Here is an 18,274-nt window from a genome sequence, read left to right as displayed (position 1 = left end):
ACCTAAGAAAGCAGCAGAACATGATCCAAGCACTTGGGCCCTTGCCAGCCACGTGAGAGATTAGATGGAGTTTCAGGCTCCTGGCTTCGACCTAGCTCAGCTCCAGCTGTTGCAGCCATTTGGGGAGTGAATGAGTAGATGGAAGATCCCCCCTGCCCCGTTTCTCCCTCTCTCTCTATAACCCTACCTTTCAAATTAATTAATTAATTAATTAATTAAAAAAGAGAAATTCCTAAGACTTTTTCTGTGGAGACTGAAAATCTGATTCTAAAATATATAAGAAAAAGAGAAGGGCCAAGAATAGATTATACAATCTTACAGAAGAATATAGTTGGAGAAATAACAATATCAGATGAAAACTTCATAAAACTAGAACAATTAACATAGTTTGGTATTGGCACAAAGGTAAACAAAGAGATTAGTAAAACAGACTAGAAACATCAGGAATAAATTCCAAATGTGATGGTCACTTGATGTATAATAAAGGTTTTGCTAGGACACATCAAGAAAGAATAATATTTTCAGCCTAGAGTGTACAGCCAAGTGAATATACATATGAAAAACAATTTTGACCTCCATCTCATTTCACACACAAAAGTAAATTCTAGATAAACTGATTATCCAAATATAAAAAACAATAAGAGTTTGAGAAGAAAACATCAGAGAATACCTTCATAACCATAGGTAGACAAAGATTTTTTAAAAAAGGCTCATTTTCTCATAGCAAAGGGAAAAATTGGTAAATTGGACTATGCTGAAATTTAGAACTTCTATTCATCAAAAGACACCAAAAAGAAAGAAAAAGCAAGTCAGAGAGTAGGAGAACATACTGACAATATGTCAACCTGACAAAAGACTTATATCCAGAGTGTATAAAATACTCCAACAAATTAGTAAGACAGACAACCCAATAGAAATATGAGCAAAAGATCTTAACAGGTACCTAAGAAACAATGATATGTAAATAGCCTATGAACTAGGAAAAGATAAACTTAATTAGTCATCCGGATTTACGTAAAGATTTGAAGAAAACGAAAATCTAAGATTTATTTATTTATTTATCTGAAAGGCAGAAAGAGGGGAAGAGATAGAGAAAGGGCTTCCATCCCCTGTCTCCCTCCCCAAATGGTCACAATGGCCGGGCTAGGCCAGGCTGAAGCCAGGAGTCCTGAACTCCATCTTTGTCTCCCGGGCGTTTGTCAGGGGAATCTTCCACTGCTCTCCCAGGTGCATTAGCTGGGATCTGGACTAGAAGTGGAGCAGTCAGGACTAGAACTGACACTCTGATATAGGATGGCACTGTGGCAAGCAGTGGTTTAATCAACTGTGCACACTGTTGGCCCCTCAAAATGTTTAAATATATTTTTCTCCCAAATAGAGGAAGTTAAAGGGAGGGATAACAGTTCTATTAGGAACTTTTCTTTTTTATTTTTTTAAAGATGTATTTATTTACTTGAGGGGCAGAGTTACAGAGAGAGAGAGAGAGAGAGAGAGGGAGAGAGATCTTCCATCTGCTGGTTCACTCCCCATATGGCTGCAAAGACTGGAGCTGAGCTGAGCTGATCTGAAGCCAGGAGCCAGGAGCTTCTTCTGGGTCTCCCCTGTGGGTGCAGGGGCCCAGGCACTTAGGCCATTTTCCACTGCTTTCCCAGGCCATTAGCAGAGAGCTGGATTGGAAGAGAAGCAGCCGGGACATAAACTGGTGTCCATATGGGATGCCGGCGCTGCAGGCAGATGCTTAACTTACAGTGCCACAGCGCCAGATACCTAGGAACTTCTAATGTATTTTAAATGTCCCACAGAAAGTCTAGGACATAAAATTCTTCTCACATTCAACATATGGAAAAAATAATAATTTTATTTTCAATATCTATTAAATACTTACAATACAGCAAGCACTGTGGTAATTACCAGGAACAGCTAATATTATTAGTCATTAAAAACTTCTCAGGGCCGGTGCCGTGGCTCACTTGGTTAATCCTCTGCCTGCAGGCAAAGCATCCCATATGGGCACCAGGTTCTGCCCCAGTTACTCCTCTTCCAGTCCAGCTCTCTGCTGTGGCCCTGGGAAGGCAGTGGAGGATGGCCCAGGTGCTTGGGCCCCTGCACCTACATGGGAAACCAGGAGGAAGCACCTGGCTCCTGGCTTCGGATCAGTGCAGTTCCAGCTGTAGCAGCCATTTGGGGGGTGAACCAGCCGAAGGAAGACCTTTCTCTCTGTCTCTCTTTCTCACTGACTCTTCCTGTCTAATAATTAAAAACAAACAAACAAACAAACAAACAAACAAAAAAAAACAAAAAAAAAACTTCTCAAAGATGTAAAGATAGGGGAGGCATTATGGGAAATAAAGTCTTCCTAAGTTGGCATTAGCAGACTATGTTAACTTTGACAAATTACTTTTTTAGGCTTCAGGCTCCTCTTCTATAAAATTAGGTACTGGAACAAATGACTTCAAAACTTTTTTCCAGGTTCCAAAACTCTGTGATACCAATGGTAAAGCCACCAAAGCTATAATTAGCTTCCTTCAGAACTGCCTTACATGCTTTGGTTTGGGACTCTCAAGTGTTATGGGAGCATTTTAAAAGTAAATTACTGGATAAACCCCCCCCCCCAGAACCATAGTGTATAACTCAATAATTTTTAAAAATCTTAAATTGAACTGTGAGATTTCTACAGCAAGAAAACTAGAGGCAGTCAAGGTATGATTCCCATAAGTAAATTAGATTTATAATTTGTTTGAGGTATCAAAACTCATTTGCACTTGAATCTTTGGTTATTTTTTTGCTATCAGAAAGAAATGATACCGCATACCATAGCTTCTATATAATATGAAATTCTATTTAATAGGGAAGCCATGGGATATGGTATTAGATAGCCAAGGATTTCTTTCTTTCTTTTTTTAAAGATTTATTTTACTTATTTCTTTTTTTAAAATATTAATTTATTTTATTTGAAAGGCAGAGTTGCAGAGAGGCAGAGACAGAGAGAAAGAGAGAGAGAGAGAGGTTTTCCATCGCTGTTCACTCCCCAGATGGCCTCAATAGTTGGATCCGCACCAATCTGAAGCCAGGAGCCAGGAGCTTCTTCCAAGTCCCACACAGGTGCAGGGGCCCAAGCACTTGGGCCATCTTCTACTGCTTTCCCAGGCCATAACAGAGAGCTGGCTTGGAAGTGGAGCAGCTGGGACTTGAACTAACGCCCAAATTGGATGCCAGTGCTGCAGGCAGCAGCTTTATCCACTATGCCACAGCACCAGCCCCCTGATCCAGCTTCTTGCTAATGCACCCATTAAAGCAGCGGAAGAAGGCCCAAGTCTTTGGGCCCCTACATCCACGTGGGAGACCAGGATGAAGCTCCTGGCTCCAGCATGGCCCAGCCTGTGCCATTGTAGCCACTTGGGGAGTGAACCAGTGGATAGAAGGTATCTCTCTCTCTGCCTCTGCCTCTCCTCCTCTGTAGCTCTGACTTTTAAATAAATACATAAATCTTTAAAAAAAAATTCAGGGAGGGTAGAGGTTTTCATGATAATATATCCAGTATCCGACACATTATCTAACACAAGAGATGACTAAACTATGAAACAGATAGGAATATTGCCAAGAAAAATCTCCTTATATTCTATTTTAAATTTTTCTCATACCATGGAAGGAAATATTTGAATTAGTATGGCATTTCCAAAGTGCACCTATGGCTTCTGTAGGGTGTTCTACATACTTCATTAGAGGGTCTGCATACATTACAAACCAGAGTATAGTAGCTGGTCTGGATGATACAAAACAAAACAATAATGCTGTGGCCAGAATGACAATATCTTAGTGACAGTTAACAGTTTTGGGGGGTGGGGAGGAGGACTTCTTAAGCACCATTGTGCTAGGCACCATACTTACGTCATCTCATTTATTCCTAATGAAAACTCTTTGAGGAAGTATAAACATCATTCCCATTCTATGAATGAGAAAACTGAGGCTCAGAGAAATTAAGTAATTTGGCTAAAAATATAAATCATAAATGCTAAGGTTGATGGTTTGATTTACACTGTGTATATGTATTGAAATATTGGATTATATCTCATAAAAATATCAAGTATTACATGTTAGGGGCTGGCACTGTGGAACAGTGGGTTAAGCCACTGCTTGCAACACTGGCATCCCATACAGTCACTGGTTTGATTCCTGGCTGCTCCTGTTCTGATCCAGCTCCCTGCTAATGAGCCTGGGAAAGCAGCAGAAGATGGCTCAAGTGCCTGGGTCCCTGTACCCTTGTGGGAGACCCAGATGGAGTTCCAGGCTCCTGGCTTCGGCCTGGCCTGGTCCTGGCTATTGTAGCCATTTGGGGAGTGAACCAACACCAGCAGATGGAAGATCTTTCTTTCTGTGTCTCTCCCTCTTTCTTCTGTAACTGTGCCTTTCAAATAAATAAATAATAAAAGTAAATAAAAAACTAAAAGAAAAATGCAGAGGTTGAGACTGGAACCTAAACCTAATACCATACAAAGGAACATCAAAAAATTCATTGGAGGGCTGGCGTTTAATCTAGCAGTTAAGATGTTATGTCTCACGTCAGAGTACCTAGGCTTGATTCCTTGCTCCAGCTCCCAATTGTGGCTTCCTGCCAATGCAGCCCTTGTGGGTAGCAGGTGATGGCTCAAAGAATTGAGTCCCTGCCACTCATATGGGAGACCTAGATTGAGCTCCTGGCTCCAGGCTTTGGCTTAACTCAGCCCCTGCTGTTGTAGCATTGGAAAGTGAACCAGTAGATGAGAAGACTTCACTTACTCTTCTCTCTCTCCCTTTCTCTCTCTCTCTCTCCCCCCTCCTCTCTTTCTCTGCCTCTCAACTAATAAATTTTTTAAATTCATGGAAAATTCACAATACCTTCTTCTTTTTTCAAATTTATTTGATAGAGTTAGACAGTGAGAGAGAGAGAGAGAGAGAGAGACAGACAGACAGACAGACAGACAGACAGAAAGGTCTTCCTTCTGTTGGTTCACCCCCCAAATGGCCGCCACGGCCGGAGCTATGCCGAGCCAAAGCCAGGAGCCAGGTGCTTCCTCCTGGTCTCCCATGCACTTGGGCCATCCTCCACTGCCCTCCTGGGCCACAGCAGAGAGCTGGACTGGAAGAGGAGCAAGCGACATTAGAACCCGGCACCCATATGGGATGCCAGCGCTTGCAGGCGGAGGATTAATCAAGTGAGCCACGGCGCTGGCCCCCACAATACCTTCTAATTCCATTTTCCTGAAAACATCTTTCAATTTGGTTGTGCGTGTGTGTGTGTGTGTGAGAGAGAGAGAGAGAGAGAGAGAGAAACACATTCCTTGCTTTTAAAGTAGAAAGCACAGGGTTATGCACAGGTGAGTCCTTAAATATAATCAATAATACCCTATTTTGGTTTCCACTCTCTTAAATTTTATTTATTAGTCTCCTTTTTTTAAGTGGCATGATGAACTGAATGTGGCTTGTTCATTTCAGGTAAAGGTCTCAAATCCTTGAGAATAAACTTAGAACAGAAGATCCAGAATCCAGAAATTCATAAATTTAGACAGGTCTTCTTCTGTCATTATACATATTCATGAAATGTATTTCCTTTTTTTTTCATTTAAATAACATGAGACTCCAATAACAGGATTACTTTTTCTGCCTATGATTGTCATGTGACAAACTGCTCTTTTTAAATTATTATTTTAGTGAAACAGACTCTTTTCCTCTTTCCTACTAGAAAATAAATATTTATCAACACTTAAGAGGGATTTAGTCTCACACCACTAGATTTTCACTCTGTAGATTGTGATAGGTTTAGGTTTACTATAATTCTAGCGGGGTTTGATCCACACCACCTAGCAATGATCCAGCCACTACCCTCTCAACCTCAGTTCTCCTTTCCCTAAGATAATTCCACTGAATTAGATATTAGTAAGATTCCTTTCAATTTACCATTGAGAACTTTTAATCTCGTTTGCTTATAGATAACTGTACTTCTTTTATCTCTGTCTACTGAATGAGGATCACAAGAAATCATTAATATTCAATACAGACCTCCATCAAGGCTCCGGGATGCCCGTTTGCTTGCTGTACGTTCAAAGTGCGGGGCAGGTCTGTCAATCAGGGCACTAGCTTGCCTGGTCTGAGCTTGAGTCCGGCCACTGTATCGAAATTTGGATCCTAGGGCAAGAAATTTGCTTTTGGGAAGAGTGTCTGTAGATGTCAGTCTGGAAGAAAAAAAATCACAATAATCATGTATTTTATATATATACGATATAATATATCATCTCATTATCCCAACTGTAAAATTAAAAACAAAATTTAATAATAATGTTTCCTGATTCTCAAGGTTTCTTTAAAGTTACTAAGAGATTTTCAATCAATTATTATTTTAGTTCTATGTCATTTCTCAATCAGCATAATTTAGTTGGGGCCTATATTTATATCATTTGGTATTTCTATAGATAGGGCCTATGGTTTTCCAAATGCTTTTATAGTACTGCAACATTTCATTAAATTCCAGTAATGTTTTTTCTATTTCATAGATATATGAAACTAAACCTCAAGTAAGAAATTACTTGCTTAAGATCCCATAGCTGGGGCCAGCGCTGTGGTGTAGCAGTGAGTCCCGGCTGCTCCACTTCCTATCCAGCTCTCTGCTATGGCCTGGGAAAGCAGAAGATGGCCCAAGTCCTTGGGCCCCTGCACCTGGGTGGGAGACCCAGAAGAAGCTCCTGGCTCCTGGCTTTGGATCTGTGCAGCTCTGGACATTGTGGCCAATTGGGGAGTGAACCAGAGGATGAAGACCTCTCTCTCTCTCTCTGCTTCTGCCTCTCTGTAACTCTGCCTTTCAAATAAATAAATAAATCTAAAAAAATTTAATAAAAATCCCATAGCTGGGGGCCAGCACTGTGGCATAGCAGGTTAACCCTTCATCTGCATTGTGGGCATCCCACATGGGTGCCAGTTCAATTCCCAGCTGCTCTACTTCCAAATCAGCTCTATGCTAATGTGCCTGGCAAAGAAGCAAAAGATGGGCCGGCGCCGCGGCTCAATAGGCTAATCCTCCGCCTGCGGCGCTGGCACACCAGGTTCTAGTCCCAGTCAGGGCCCCGGATTCTGTCCCGGTTGCCCCTCTTCCAGTCCAGCTCTCTGCTGTGGCCCGGGAGGGCAGTGGAGGATGGCCCAAGTGCTTGGGCCCTGCACCCACATGGGAGACCAGGATAAGCACCTGGCTCCTGGCTTCGGATCAGCGCGGTGCGCAGGCCGCAGTGTGCTGGCCGTGGCAGCCATTGTATGGTAAAGGAAGGCCTTTCTCTCGGTCTCTCTCTCTTTCACTGTCCACTCTGCCTGTCAAAAAATTAAAATTAAAATTAAAAAAATTAAAAAAAGAAGCAGAAGATGGCCCAAATGCTTGGGCCCCTGCAACCATGTGGGAAACCTGGAAGAAGCTCCTGGCTACTGGTTTCAGATCAACCCAGCTCCGGCTGTTGTAGTCATTTGGGGAGTGAACCAACAGATGGAAGATCCCTCTCTCTGTAACTCTGCTTTTCAAATAAATAAATAAATCTTTAAAAAATCCCATAGCTGTTAAAAGATTGGGCAGTAACAAGGTCCAAGTCAGAGCTCTTTTCTACTCTCTTAGAATGAGTTGTGTCAAATACTCTCCACACTCAGCTAACACTCAGTAACCTATTTAACAGGGTATTTGGAGTATTTTCAGCTAAGAACCCCACCTTCTGATTTATTCATCTTCATGTTTCTATTTCTGGCACCCAATAAAAATCTATTGAATAAACAAATTGCTATATCAAATATTACCAAAACAAGAAAAAAATTTTCCCATTAATATAGTTAATTGTAATTCAGCAAACATGCACTTTCTTTTATATAACTGAAAAACTATTTTCCTTAACAGGCTAGAAGTATCTCATGGTATATTCCCAAGGACTAACACAATGCTTACACAAAAGGTAAGCACTCATGAAATGCTAGGTAAACAATACAAGGGGTTAACAACGTGGACTCTTAAAAAGCAGAGGAAATGACAGTTTCCTAGGTCTTCTGATTACCAGGTAAAACTGGGTCTCAAAGATGGCTCTGTGGGGTTGATTGGAGCCAAGATAAAGATCAGTTTCACATCTTTAACACTAGAGTATAAAAGCCTCGGAAAAAGCAGTTAAGCTTTGCTTAGAGAAATTCAATGTGGAGGTAGGTGAGGATACCCCTCCTAAATAGGGCTGATTTTAGCAATACTTAGGGCAAAGAGCTCTTGGTAAACACAAGTTCCTGCTCCTTGTTTCTCTCCTTCCACTGTACACAGAAAGGTACTTTGAAAATTGAAGCATTTGCTTTTCAACCCGAAGAGGTGGAACTGGATTAATTTTGTCAAAAGATATTCTCATCTGAGCTATTTAAATAAAAGAGTGGCAGTCACACAATAAAGGGAATTTCAATAGCAGGCTTAAAATAGATACATGCATAAATAATTTACCCTTGAAAAATATTTAAATGAGAATACCTGAAAAATGTGTGATGCTCTACACAGACTTTCCATAATTTCTTAGCTGCTCGATAACTGGGAAGTTTGAACCCAATGGTACTTTCATACTGTTCTTGCTGTAAAAGCACAAATAAACATGGAACATGAAGTATTATTCAACTATGGTAATACAGTACCAGAGAAACATGGCACCACAAGAAGAGGCCATCATACATGAAAAGAATGCTACAAATTTAAGGACATTTGAAATTTCTTCCTACTTACCATAAGAAATTTACTTACTGAGGATTGCTTTTTTAAAAATAAGATCACAGAATGTATCTTATATTTATATATCTTATTCTTGTTGAGAAAACACACACACACAGAGTATACCTTTTAATTGTTCAGACACTGCTTTTCTTAAGTCACTATCTGCTTTTTGAATACTAAACTGTTCAATGATCAAGAAATGAGATATTAAATTGCTCCAATAAATCAATATTATGACACACAGGCAATTAGAAGCTTTTGGCTCAAAGTAGATTCTTTTAAAATAATGGATTTTTATAATGCAAATCAAAAGAATATATTGTGTATAACATTGTTCTGTGAGTACATCATAGAAAGGTTAATTGAGCTAATTAACATGTAACATGTATTAGTTTACATACTTTGTGTGTGTGTGTATGTGTGAACACTTAAAATCTACTCTTTTATCAATTTTCAAGTATACAATACATTATTAACCATAGTCACCAGGCTGTGCAACTGATTTTTTAAATTTTATTTATATGAAAGGCAGAGTTTAAAGAGAGAGGGAGAGAGAAAGGAGAAGGAGAGAGAGGAAGGGAGAATAGGGGAGGGAGGGAGAGAGGGGGAGAGAAGGGGAGAGAGAGGTAGGGAGAATAGGGGAGGGAGGGAGAGAGGGGGAGAGAAGGGGAGAGAGAGGTAGGGAGAGAGAGGGAGAGAGAGAGAGGGAATCTTTGATCTGCTGTTTCACTCCCCAAATGGCTGCAATAGTTTGGACTGGGCCAGACTGAAATTAGGAACCAGAAGCTTTTTCCCAATCTCCCAAGGGGGTGCAGGGGCTCAAGTACTTGGGGCATCTTCTGCTGCTTTTCCCAGGTTCATTAGCAGTGAGCTGGATTGGAAGTGGAGCAGCCAGGACTCGATATGGTGCCCATCTGGGATGCCAGAATCCCAGGCAGCAGCTTAACCTGCTAATCCACAATGGTAGCCCTGCAATGGATTTCTTGAATGTATCCCCCTGATTCTTGAATCACTGTTTTCTCTTTGATTGATCATGATGTATTAGAACTTCTTTGAAGCACATCGTATGCTGCCAGGGCTACCAGAAATACTGTCCTGTTGGTCTCTTTCCTTGGTCCTTTGGCCTCTTTCCTTTTTGTTTCTATTTTAAGCACACTTTGTAAATGAAAAGGAAGCTGACATTTATTTCAAGTTCCTGTTAGTGTCAACAGTATTATAGACAGTATCATCTGCATTTTTACAGATGAAGAAACTGAGGCCAGAAAAGTTATTCATTCAGTCTCATAGCTAGAAAATGAAAGAACCAGAATTTCGCTCTAATATGCCATGCTACTTCTACATCATCTACTGCAGGCATAATACTATACTGCCCAAAGACCTTCCAGCTGCAGGACTGCCTGCTTAAACAAGAATCCTACATTTTTAGCATATATTAAATAACTGACATTTATAAAAGCTAAGGACTTCCCGTTGTCATATTTATTAATGTGTGCATGTATGTGTGTGTATGTATATACAAGATTGTTGAGGGATGAGACTGTTAATCACTGTTATATTCCAAATTCCTAGAATAGTACCTGAGACAAGGAAATCCTTCAGTAAATACTAGTTGAATAACTCTTGGCTTCGATTGCTCTGTTAGGCACAGGTAAACAAAATAAATGCTGCAGTGATAATCCCTGTCCAAGACTTAAGGCTGAGCACCCAGAATTTTCAGGCTCAAATAATGAGCCATTTTTCACCAGTAGATGGTGGTATATACACACTAAAGGCCACCTTACATTAGTATGGTTCTTTCCTGTTCAGAGCTTTTACAGATTTTACCTCACTTCAGCTTCAAACCAATTGTGATGGAGGAGGTATCTCGCCTGAATAAGAAAGCTGAGCCTCAGATTTGTTCAGGACCTTCTGGTTAGTAAAGTGGCAGAGAAGGAGCTAGAAAGCTTACAATAATGTGATTCCTGGGGCTGGTGCTGTGGTGTAGCGGGTAAAGCAGCAGACTGCAGAGCCAGCATCTCATATCGGTGCCGGCACAAGGCTCAGCTGCTTCACTCCTGATCCAGCTCCCTGCTAATGCACCTGGGAAGGCAGCAGAAGATGGCCCAAATACTTGGGCCCCTGCACCCACATGGGAGATCCAGAAGAAGCTCAAAGCTCCTGGCTTCAGATCTGCCCAGTTCCAGCTGTTGTGGCCATTTGGGAAGTGAACCAGCGGATGGAAGATCTCTCTCTCTGTCTCTCCCTCTCTCTGTCTGTAACTCTACCTCTCAAATAAACTAAATAAATCTTTAAAAAAATAAAAATATGATTCTTACTTTTTAAAAAAATACATATATTTTTTATTTGCAAGGCCGAGCTAGAGAGAGGCTGAGGGAGAGAGAGAGAGAGAGAGGGAGGAGATCTCTCATCCGCTGGTTCACTCCCCAAATGGCCGCAACAACCAGAGCTGGACTGATCTGAAGCTAGAAGCCTGGAGCTTCCTCTGGGTCTCTCATGTGTGTGCAGGGGCCCAAGGACTTGGGTCATCTTCCACTGCTCTCCCAGGCCATAGCAAAGAGCTGGATTGGAAGTAGAGCTGCCGGGAACTAAACTGGTGCCTATGTGGGATGCCGGCATCTTATTATTATTATTTTTTTAAGATTTATTTTATTTATTTGAAAGGCAGAGATATAGAAGGGCTGGGGAGGGGGAGAGCAAGAAAATCTTCCATCTGCTGGTTTACTTCTCAGATGCATGCAATGTTTGGGGCTGGGAAAGCTAAAGCCAGCAGCCAGAAACTTCATCCGGGTCTCCCAGGTGGGTGCAGAGGAGCAAGCACTTGGGCCATCTCCACTGCTTTTCTGGGCACATTAGCATGATGCTGGATCAGAAGTGGAACAGCTGGAAGTCACCCATATGGGATGCCGGCATCACAGGTGGCAGTTTAACCTATTATACCAACATTCTGCTGTACATGATGGTTCTTCAATTTATTAGTTAAATTTGGCTATCATTAGTATAGCCTAAAACTTGACCTCCAACTAATAACTGAGTTATTACACACAAAGTTAAATGACCAATTGTATTAAAAATCTAGAACTTGATCCTAGAACATATTCTCAATAACCACTAAAAGCTAGACATACAAATAAAGCATACAAGTAAATTTTAATGTTATGAGGTAAGGGATTGGTGGCACAAAATATGAGTAATTTAACTCCTCAAAAGATTTAATGCTACTCAGTTTGAAGAAAACATTTTTCCATCGAGCTTTCTCCTGGAGCAAACACCCCCTGTTTCACTTTTGGCAAGGTATGCTGACTCCCAGGAAGAGAAATGTCAGAAGACCAGTAGCAAGGACAAGCAGCGGCACCTCAGGACTGACAAATTTAGAAAACAGAATTTCCAGCTTCTAAATAGTTAGCTATAGAGAACTCTTAGATGATTTAACAAGGAAAATACAGAACAAAGGGGTACTTTTGATACAGTTTATGCTTGGTTTGGGAAGGAAGAAATACCAATTCTGTACCTCTCCAGGCCGAATCTTGATAAAAAAGCTGCTTCGTTTGTAAGAAATCTTCAATACTTTAGGCCAAGGAAAGCGGTTAATTCTCAGCTTATCTTTGTAAACCAGAAGGCCACTAGAGCAGACACCCAGGATAATATCTACTCCCTCCAAGTCCTGAAAAAGAAAAGCATTAGCACTTAGTCTTGACCAAAGTGCTCAGCACACTATTAACTATTATTAGATAATTTAAAAATATCAATAACCAAAACCAGTTACAAAGCATACAATGACAAATAAATTTTAACCTAGCAATCATAATCTATTGGACTATTTTGTTTAAGTCACCACACATGATTTCCTGGAGGCCAGGACTTAGCCCTATGGATGCTACCAAATATTCATGCACAATTATAATTATTTTTATGAAAAAAATGCAATTCCTCCAGAAAAGAAGATATATAAATTGTCTTTATTCCTGTAAAAATACAATATAAAAGAATCTCAGATTCTTATAATAATTGATGTTAAGTATATTAAATTATAAAAATTATCCCTAAGCCAGGAAAGAACATTAAGGCAAAATGAAGACACATTTACATGTCTCTTTTTTTTTTTTTTTTTTTTTTTGACAGGTAGAGTGGACAGTGAGAGAGACAGAGAGAAAGGTCTTCCTTTGCCATTGGTTCACCCTCCAGTGGCTGCCACGGCCAGCACACTGAGGCCAGCACACTGCGCTGATCCGAAGCCAGGAGCCAGGTGCTTCTCCTGGCCTCCCATGCGGGTGCAGGGCCCAAGGACTTGGGCCATCCTCCACTGCACTCTCAGGCCACAGCAGAGAGCTGGCCTGGAAGAGGGGCAACTGGGACAGAATCCGGCATCCCGACTGGGACTAGAACCCGGTGTGCCAGCGCCGCAGGCAGAGGATTAGCCTATTGAGCCGTGGCGCCGGCCTACATGTCTCTTTATTAAAGAAATATTTAAAAATTAAATATAACATATCTATGCAATTGAAGGAACATAAAATTCACCTGTGTTAACCTCTAACCGATGACTACTTGTTCAGCTAGGTAATCAAACCGAGAGTTAAATGCTGCTTCACTACTGTTTCTCAAAATGAGCAAAGTAAAACAAGTGAGTGCCTATATGAACATGCATAAAAGGGAAGGAAAAATTACATGCAGCCCCAATGACTACGTAACTGTGATTTCCCAAGAAGCCCTCTTTAAGTTTTTAAAGTCTGTGGGTACAGTTGTATCTCTCTCTTAATTGATATGCTTTAGAGAAACAATTTGCTTTACAACATTTGGGAAAGAACATGTTGCCTGAGTCCTCCATCCGTTCCTGATTTAACACCAGTGTCCGACAGGAACTGAAAAGCAAAACTTCACAATTTCAGTTTTGGAAGTACACCTGATGTGAGGTACTGATCTTCCTATCATTTACTTTAGAGATTCATAAAAGTTACAGTTCCAGCCCTCTTTGTTCTCAAGAAAAACCATTAACATGCAATGAAATTTTATTAGAATAGAATTTAAGCAAAGAAGAGACTATCAAGATACTCAGGATAGGAGAATTCTAACAGTTTATTTTAGTCTAATTACACACCAGATGCTTGGATGTCCTTTTCTAAATTCCTGTCAAGTGCTTACTTTGCCCATCCTGGCATACTTCCAGTGACAAGGAGCTCACTGTCTACTGAGGTAGCCCATCCCATCTTTGAACAGCTTTGCTAGGCAATTTGTCAAGTTGAGCTGAACAGTGTATTTCCCTATAGTTTTCATCTCTAGGTTCTATCTTAAAGCCATAGTAAAATCTCACATTCACATACCAGTCCTTTAAATGCCTGAAAACAGACACTTGTCTTCCCCAAACTTTCTCTTTCATGAGCAAACTATTCCTAATTCCTCTGATTGTTTCTCACTGGACATGGTTTTGAGTCTCCTGATGGTGTATTCCAGGTTAGTTCCTCTGAATGAATCTCTGATCATTCCCTTGAGCCCTTTTCCCTCACAATCCACTCAATCTCCCCAGACATTTTGTATCTGAAGCTGAGGGGTCAAAGGACTTGCCTTAAGCATTCATTCTCTTGTGTTGCATTAGGCAGAATTAGGACTAAAGCTAGTTTCCAATGCCCAAGCCTCATGGTTCTCAAATGAGCCACTGTGGTTATGTAAAATGCTGCTGTCTTAAAAAAATATTTATTTATTTATTTATTTATTTGAAAGAGTTACAGAGAGGCAGAGGCAGAGAGAGAGAGAGAGGTCTTCCACCCAGTGGTTCACTCCTCAAAAGGCTGCATGGTTGGAACTATGCTGATCCAAAGCCACGAGCTTCTTTTGGGTCCCCAACATGGGTGCAAGGGCCCAAGGACTTGGGCCATCTTCTACTGCTTTCCCAGGCCACAGCAGAGAGCTGGATCAGAAGTGAAGCAGCTAGGATTCACACCAGCACCGATATGGAATGCTGGCACTGCAGGTGGCAGCTCTATCTGCTAGGCCACAGCGCCAGTCCCAGAAATGCTGCTTAGAGGTCACACTCTGAGAACCAGTACCCTAGGCCAGTGGTTCATGTTCAAGCATGAATTAAAATCATTTGGGGAACTCACTGAATCCAGAGATTTAGTACATTTAGTACAGCCTGGCCTGCAGAGTAATTTTTTAAATGTGGAAGACACCCAGGAATCTGCATATCTGCAGGGTGTCTGATATAGCCGATGTTGGCTGAGAAACATGCCTTGCTGCCACTCTATATTTTCAAATGAAACTGCACTTTAGGAAAATACAGTTTCTTTTTTCTAGGTACTACATCCTTTGAGCTCTGCAGTGACTTAGATGTGAAACTTTATTCTGATGGTGGAATTGTTAATGGTCAATTCAGTTGATACATTTGATTGGTTCAACTGATACACTTAAAATCCAACCAAAAACTACTATTTCTACCCCAGGTAAATATTGGTGTGACACAGATTTTTTTCTTAGTCTGTCTTTTATTGTTAAAACAAAATACCTGCGGTTGAGTACTTTATAAAGAAAAGAGGTTTATTTTGTTCAGTCTGGAGGTTCAAGAGCATGGGGTTGGCATCTGCCTGGCTTCACCAGAGCACGGTTTGCATCGTGGTGAACAGCACATGCAGAAGAGATTCAGGGAATTTGCTGCACTCCTTTAAAACAATCCATTCGTTATTATAGGAACTAACCCAGTCCCATGAGATCTACATTAATCCCTTAAAAGGGTGGTACCATCATAACCTTATCACCTTCCACTCTACTCCACCTCCTAAAGGATCTACCTCAGCATTACCACACTGGGGACCAAGCCTCCAGCACCAGAACCTTTGGGAACACACTCAGACTTCATCCAAACCACAGCAGATGAGATACATGCAAAGGCCAAAGTTGCCATTGCCTTACCTTCGCTTTATGAAGATCAACTCCATACATAGACAACTTTTTGGCATTCTCAAGAAATTCCAAGTCAGCCTGAGCTGGAGTCATGGACCTTTAATAGAATAAAAATTAAAAATTATTCAAGTGTCAATATTTATGGTAATAACATTTGTATATTCATTGTGTTTTATAGATTACACATAAACATATACATATAGTAAAATGTATACAAGCTATATGTAATAGTCCTGAAAGTAGATTGTTATGGAACCGGACTCCTATTGACACCTGTACCTAAATAATTAAAATATGCCTTAGAAAAAGAGTTCTTGGGGAAATGAAAAATCAAAACTCTATTAGAGAAAAAATGCTTCAATTCTACTCAACAATTTCCTTAAAGCTACCTCATTCATCATCATTTCTGCCCCCCTCTCTTCAGCCTTTTTCTTCAACACACATGAACTCTTCCCATTAATTTTCTTGCAAGGAGATGACCAAATTAAATCCTCTAAGGGCATGGCGCAATTTACAATATCCTCTTAGCTGCCCTTTTCTCTCCATATCCCTGAATTGAGTTATTATGAAAATTAAACAAAAGGGCAGCTGATGTTACTTAACTTGGGCTCTTAATAGGGGTAGGCTTGATGAAAAGAACATTTCTGGTAACAGATGGTGTCCTGCCCACTGATCTAAACAAAATATATTGGTTAATAGAAGCACATAGATAATGCGTTCTCTGTTATTAAGATGTCTTCATTATTAAGCATATAATGAATTAGATTTGCTTGAAAACCATCAGTCTCACTGTAAACACTGTGCCGGTCTTTCTCCTATACGAGTTTCATCTCTTTTGAATAGTGCACATGAGTTATGTTGCATTTTCCACAGAAAGAGATGACTCCTAATGCTGCATAATTCAGACCAATCAAATATAGTTTCTTAGTAACAATAACACAGCCTCAGTCCCCAAAGAAAAAACACATAAATGCCAGTTTCCCATAAGACAGCCTCAAGCTATAGAAAGCAGCAGGGGTGTTTTCATTTAACAGGGAAAAGTGTAGCCCTGACCCATCTGTCTTTACCCTCATTAAAAAGAACAAAAGATTCCTTAGAACACAAACCAAAAGGAAAAAAAAAAAAATCCCAGGGGAGGGGATTTGTTATGATGCAGCTTCCAGAATAAACTTTTAACAACCACTAAAGCGTGTCAGAATTCTACGTATTAATGGCTCTGAAGTTAAAGATGAACAAAGGACACTGTGAAAATGAACTCCTAGGCAAGTCTGCCTATTCTGGTCATTAAAAACATCTCAGGAAAGCTTTGCAGTTTCAATTTTTTTCCCATATAAGATATATACTTTTCTAGTTAAAGTTATTCCAAATTATTTTATGTTTTCTGTTGTTACTCTTGTTGACAGAATGAATTTTGTGATTTTTGAAACTGGAATGGAGCCAGAAGATTACAGAGTCCAACACTTTAAGAAATAGATTTGAGGGATCACATGGTCACAAGAGGGTTAAGACTTTTTTTTGTTTTTGTTTTTTTGTTTGTTTGTTTGTTTTTTGAAAGGCAGAGTTACAGAGAGAGCTGGGGAGAGAGGGAGAGATCTTCCATCTGCTGGTTCATTCCCCAAACGGCCACACTGTCCAGGGCTCTGCCAGCCCGAAGCCAGGAGTCAGGAGCTTCCTGTGGATCTCCCAAACTGGTGCCCACATGGGATGCCGGCATTGCAGGCGGAGGCTTTAACCTGCTGCACCACAATGAGAGTACCCAAGTTAAGACTCTTGGTGTGAGGCAGCAGACTTAAGTCAGGACTCCAGTCACATGGGCTGGAAATCTAACTCCTGCATTTACGAGTAGTGAGCCGGTGTCTCCCTAATTGCCTCTGTAAAGGAAGAAATCATAATAAGTTTTTCCAGACACTAGGACAGGCGATGATTTTTGGGAGATATGGGTGGGGGAGTCATTGCTGAATGAATGAATGAATAACAGTTGTAAAACGGCTTTGTAAACTATAAATGTTTATTTTATTGCAACCTGAGTTTTATAACAGCTCAGTAGTCCAACTACACACAGATGACAAAATAAAGAGAAATAATTTGGATCAGTTGAATTTGAAAACAAATTTTAAAACACTAAATTGGGGCTGACACTGTGGCGCAGCAGGTTAAAGCCCCAGCCTGCAGTGCTGGCATCCCATATGGGCGCCAGTTCGAGTCCCGGCTGCTCCTCTTCCGGTCCAGCTCTCTGTCATGGCCTGGGAAAGCAGTAGAAGAAGGCCCAGTTCCTTGGGCCTCTGTACCAGAGTGGGAGACCTGGAAGAAGCTCCTGGCTCCTAGCTTCAAATCAGCTCAGCTCCGGTCATTGCAGTCATTTGGGGAGTAAACCAGTGGAATGGAAGACCTCTCTCTCTGATTCTAACTCTCTCTATAACTCTTTCAAATAAATAAAAAAATTTTTTTCTAAAAAAAAAAAAAACACTAAATGAAGCAATAATGATGAAAATCTCCCCTACATTCACTCCTCCAACCCTATGTGACAATTACAGGCTCACTTTGAATACAGATTTAAATTTCAAACTATGTAGATAAATGCTTCTATAAATAAGTGGGTTTTTTAAAGATTTATTTTTTATTTATTTAAAAGGCAGAGTTTACAGAGAT

The 18,274-nt window shown here is 40.6% G+C and overlaps 1 protein-coding gene across 15 annotated transcripts in view; it reads right to left on the bottom strand.

The window, feature by feature from the left end:
* EPB41 (erythrocyte membrane protein band 4.1) overlaps positions 1–18,274 on the bottom strand; it is a 232,715-nt gene that overhangs the window by 69,120 nt on the left and 145,321 nt on the right. For all 15 annotated transcript variants that reach the window (XM_062190815.1, XM_062190804.1, XM_062190803.1 and 12 more), the window contains exons 8-11: positions 15,635–15,722; positions 12,246–12,398; positions 8,504–8,601; positions 6,037–6,209 (exon numbers count right to left, since the gene is read on the bottom strand). In XM_062190815.1, the coding sequence (XP_062046799.1) occupies positions 6,037–6,209; positions 8,504–8,601; positions 12,246–12,398; positions 15,635–15,722 (512 nt within the window). The remainder of the gene's footprint in view (positions 1–6,036; positions 6,210–8,503; positions 8,602–12,245; positions 12,399–15,634; positions 15,723–18,274) is intronic.

This window comes from Lepus europaeus, chromosome 5 (assembly GCF_033115175.1).
Source record: "Lepus europaeus isolate LE1 chromosome 5, mLepTim1.pri, whole genome shotgun sequence".
NCBI classification, from domain to species: Eukaryota; Metazoa; Chordata; class Mammalia; order Lagomorpha; family Leporidae; genus Lepus; species Lepus europaeus.
This window is presented reverse-complemented; position numbering and strand designations above follow the sequence as displayed.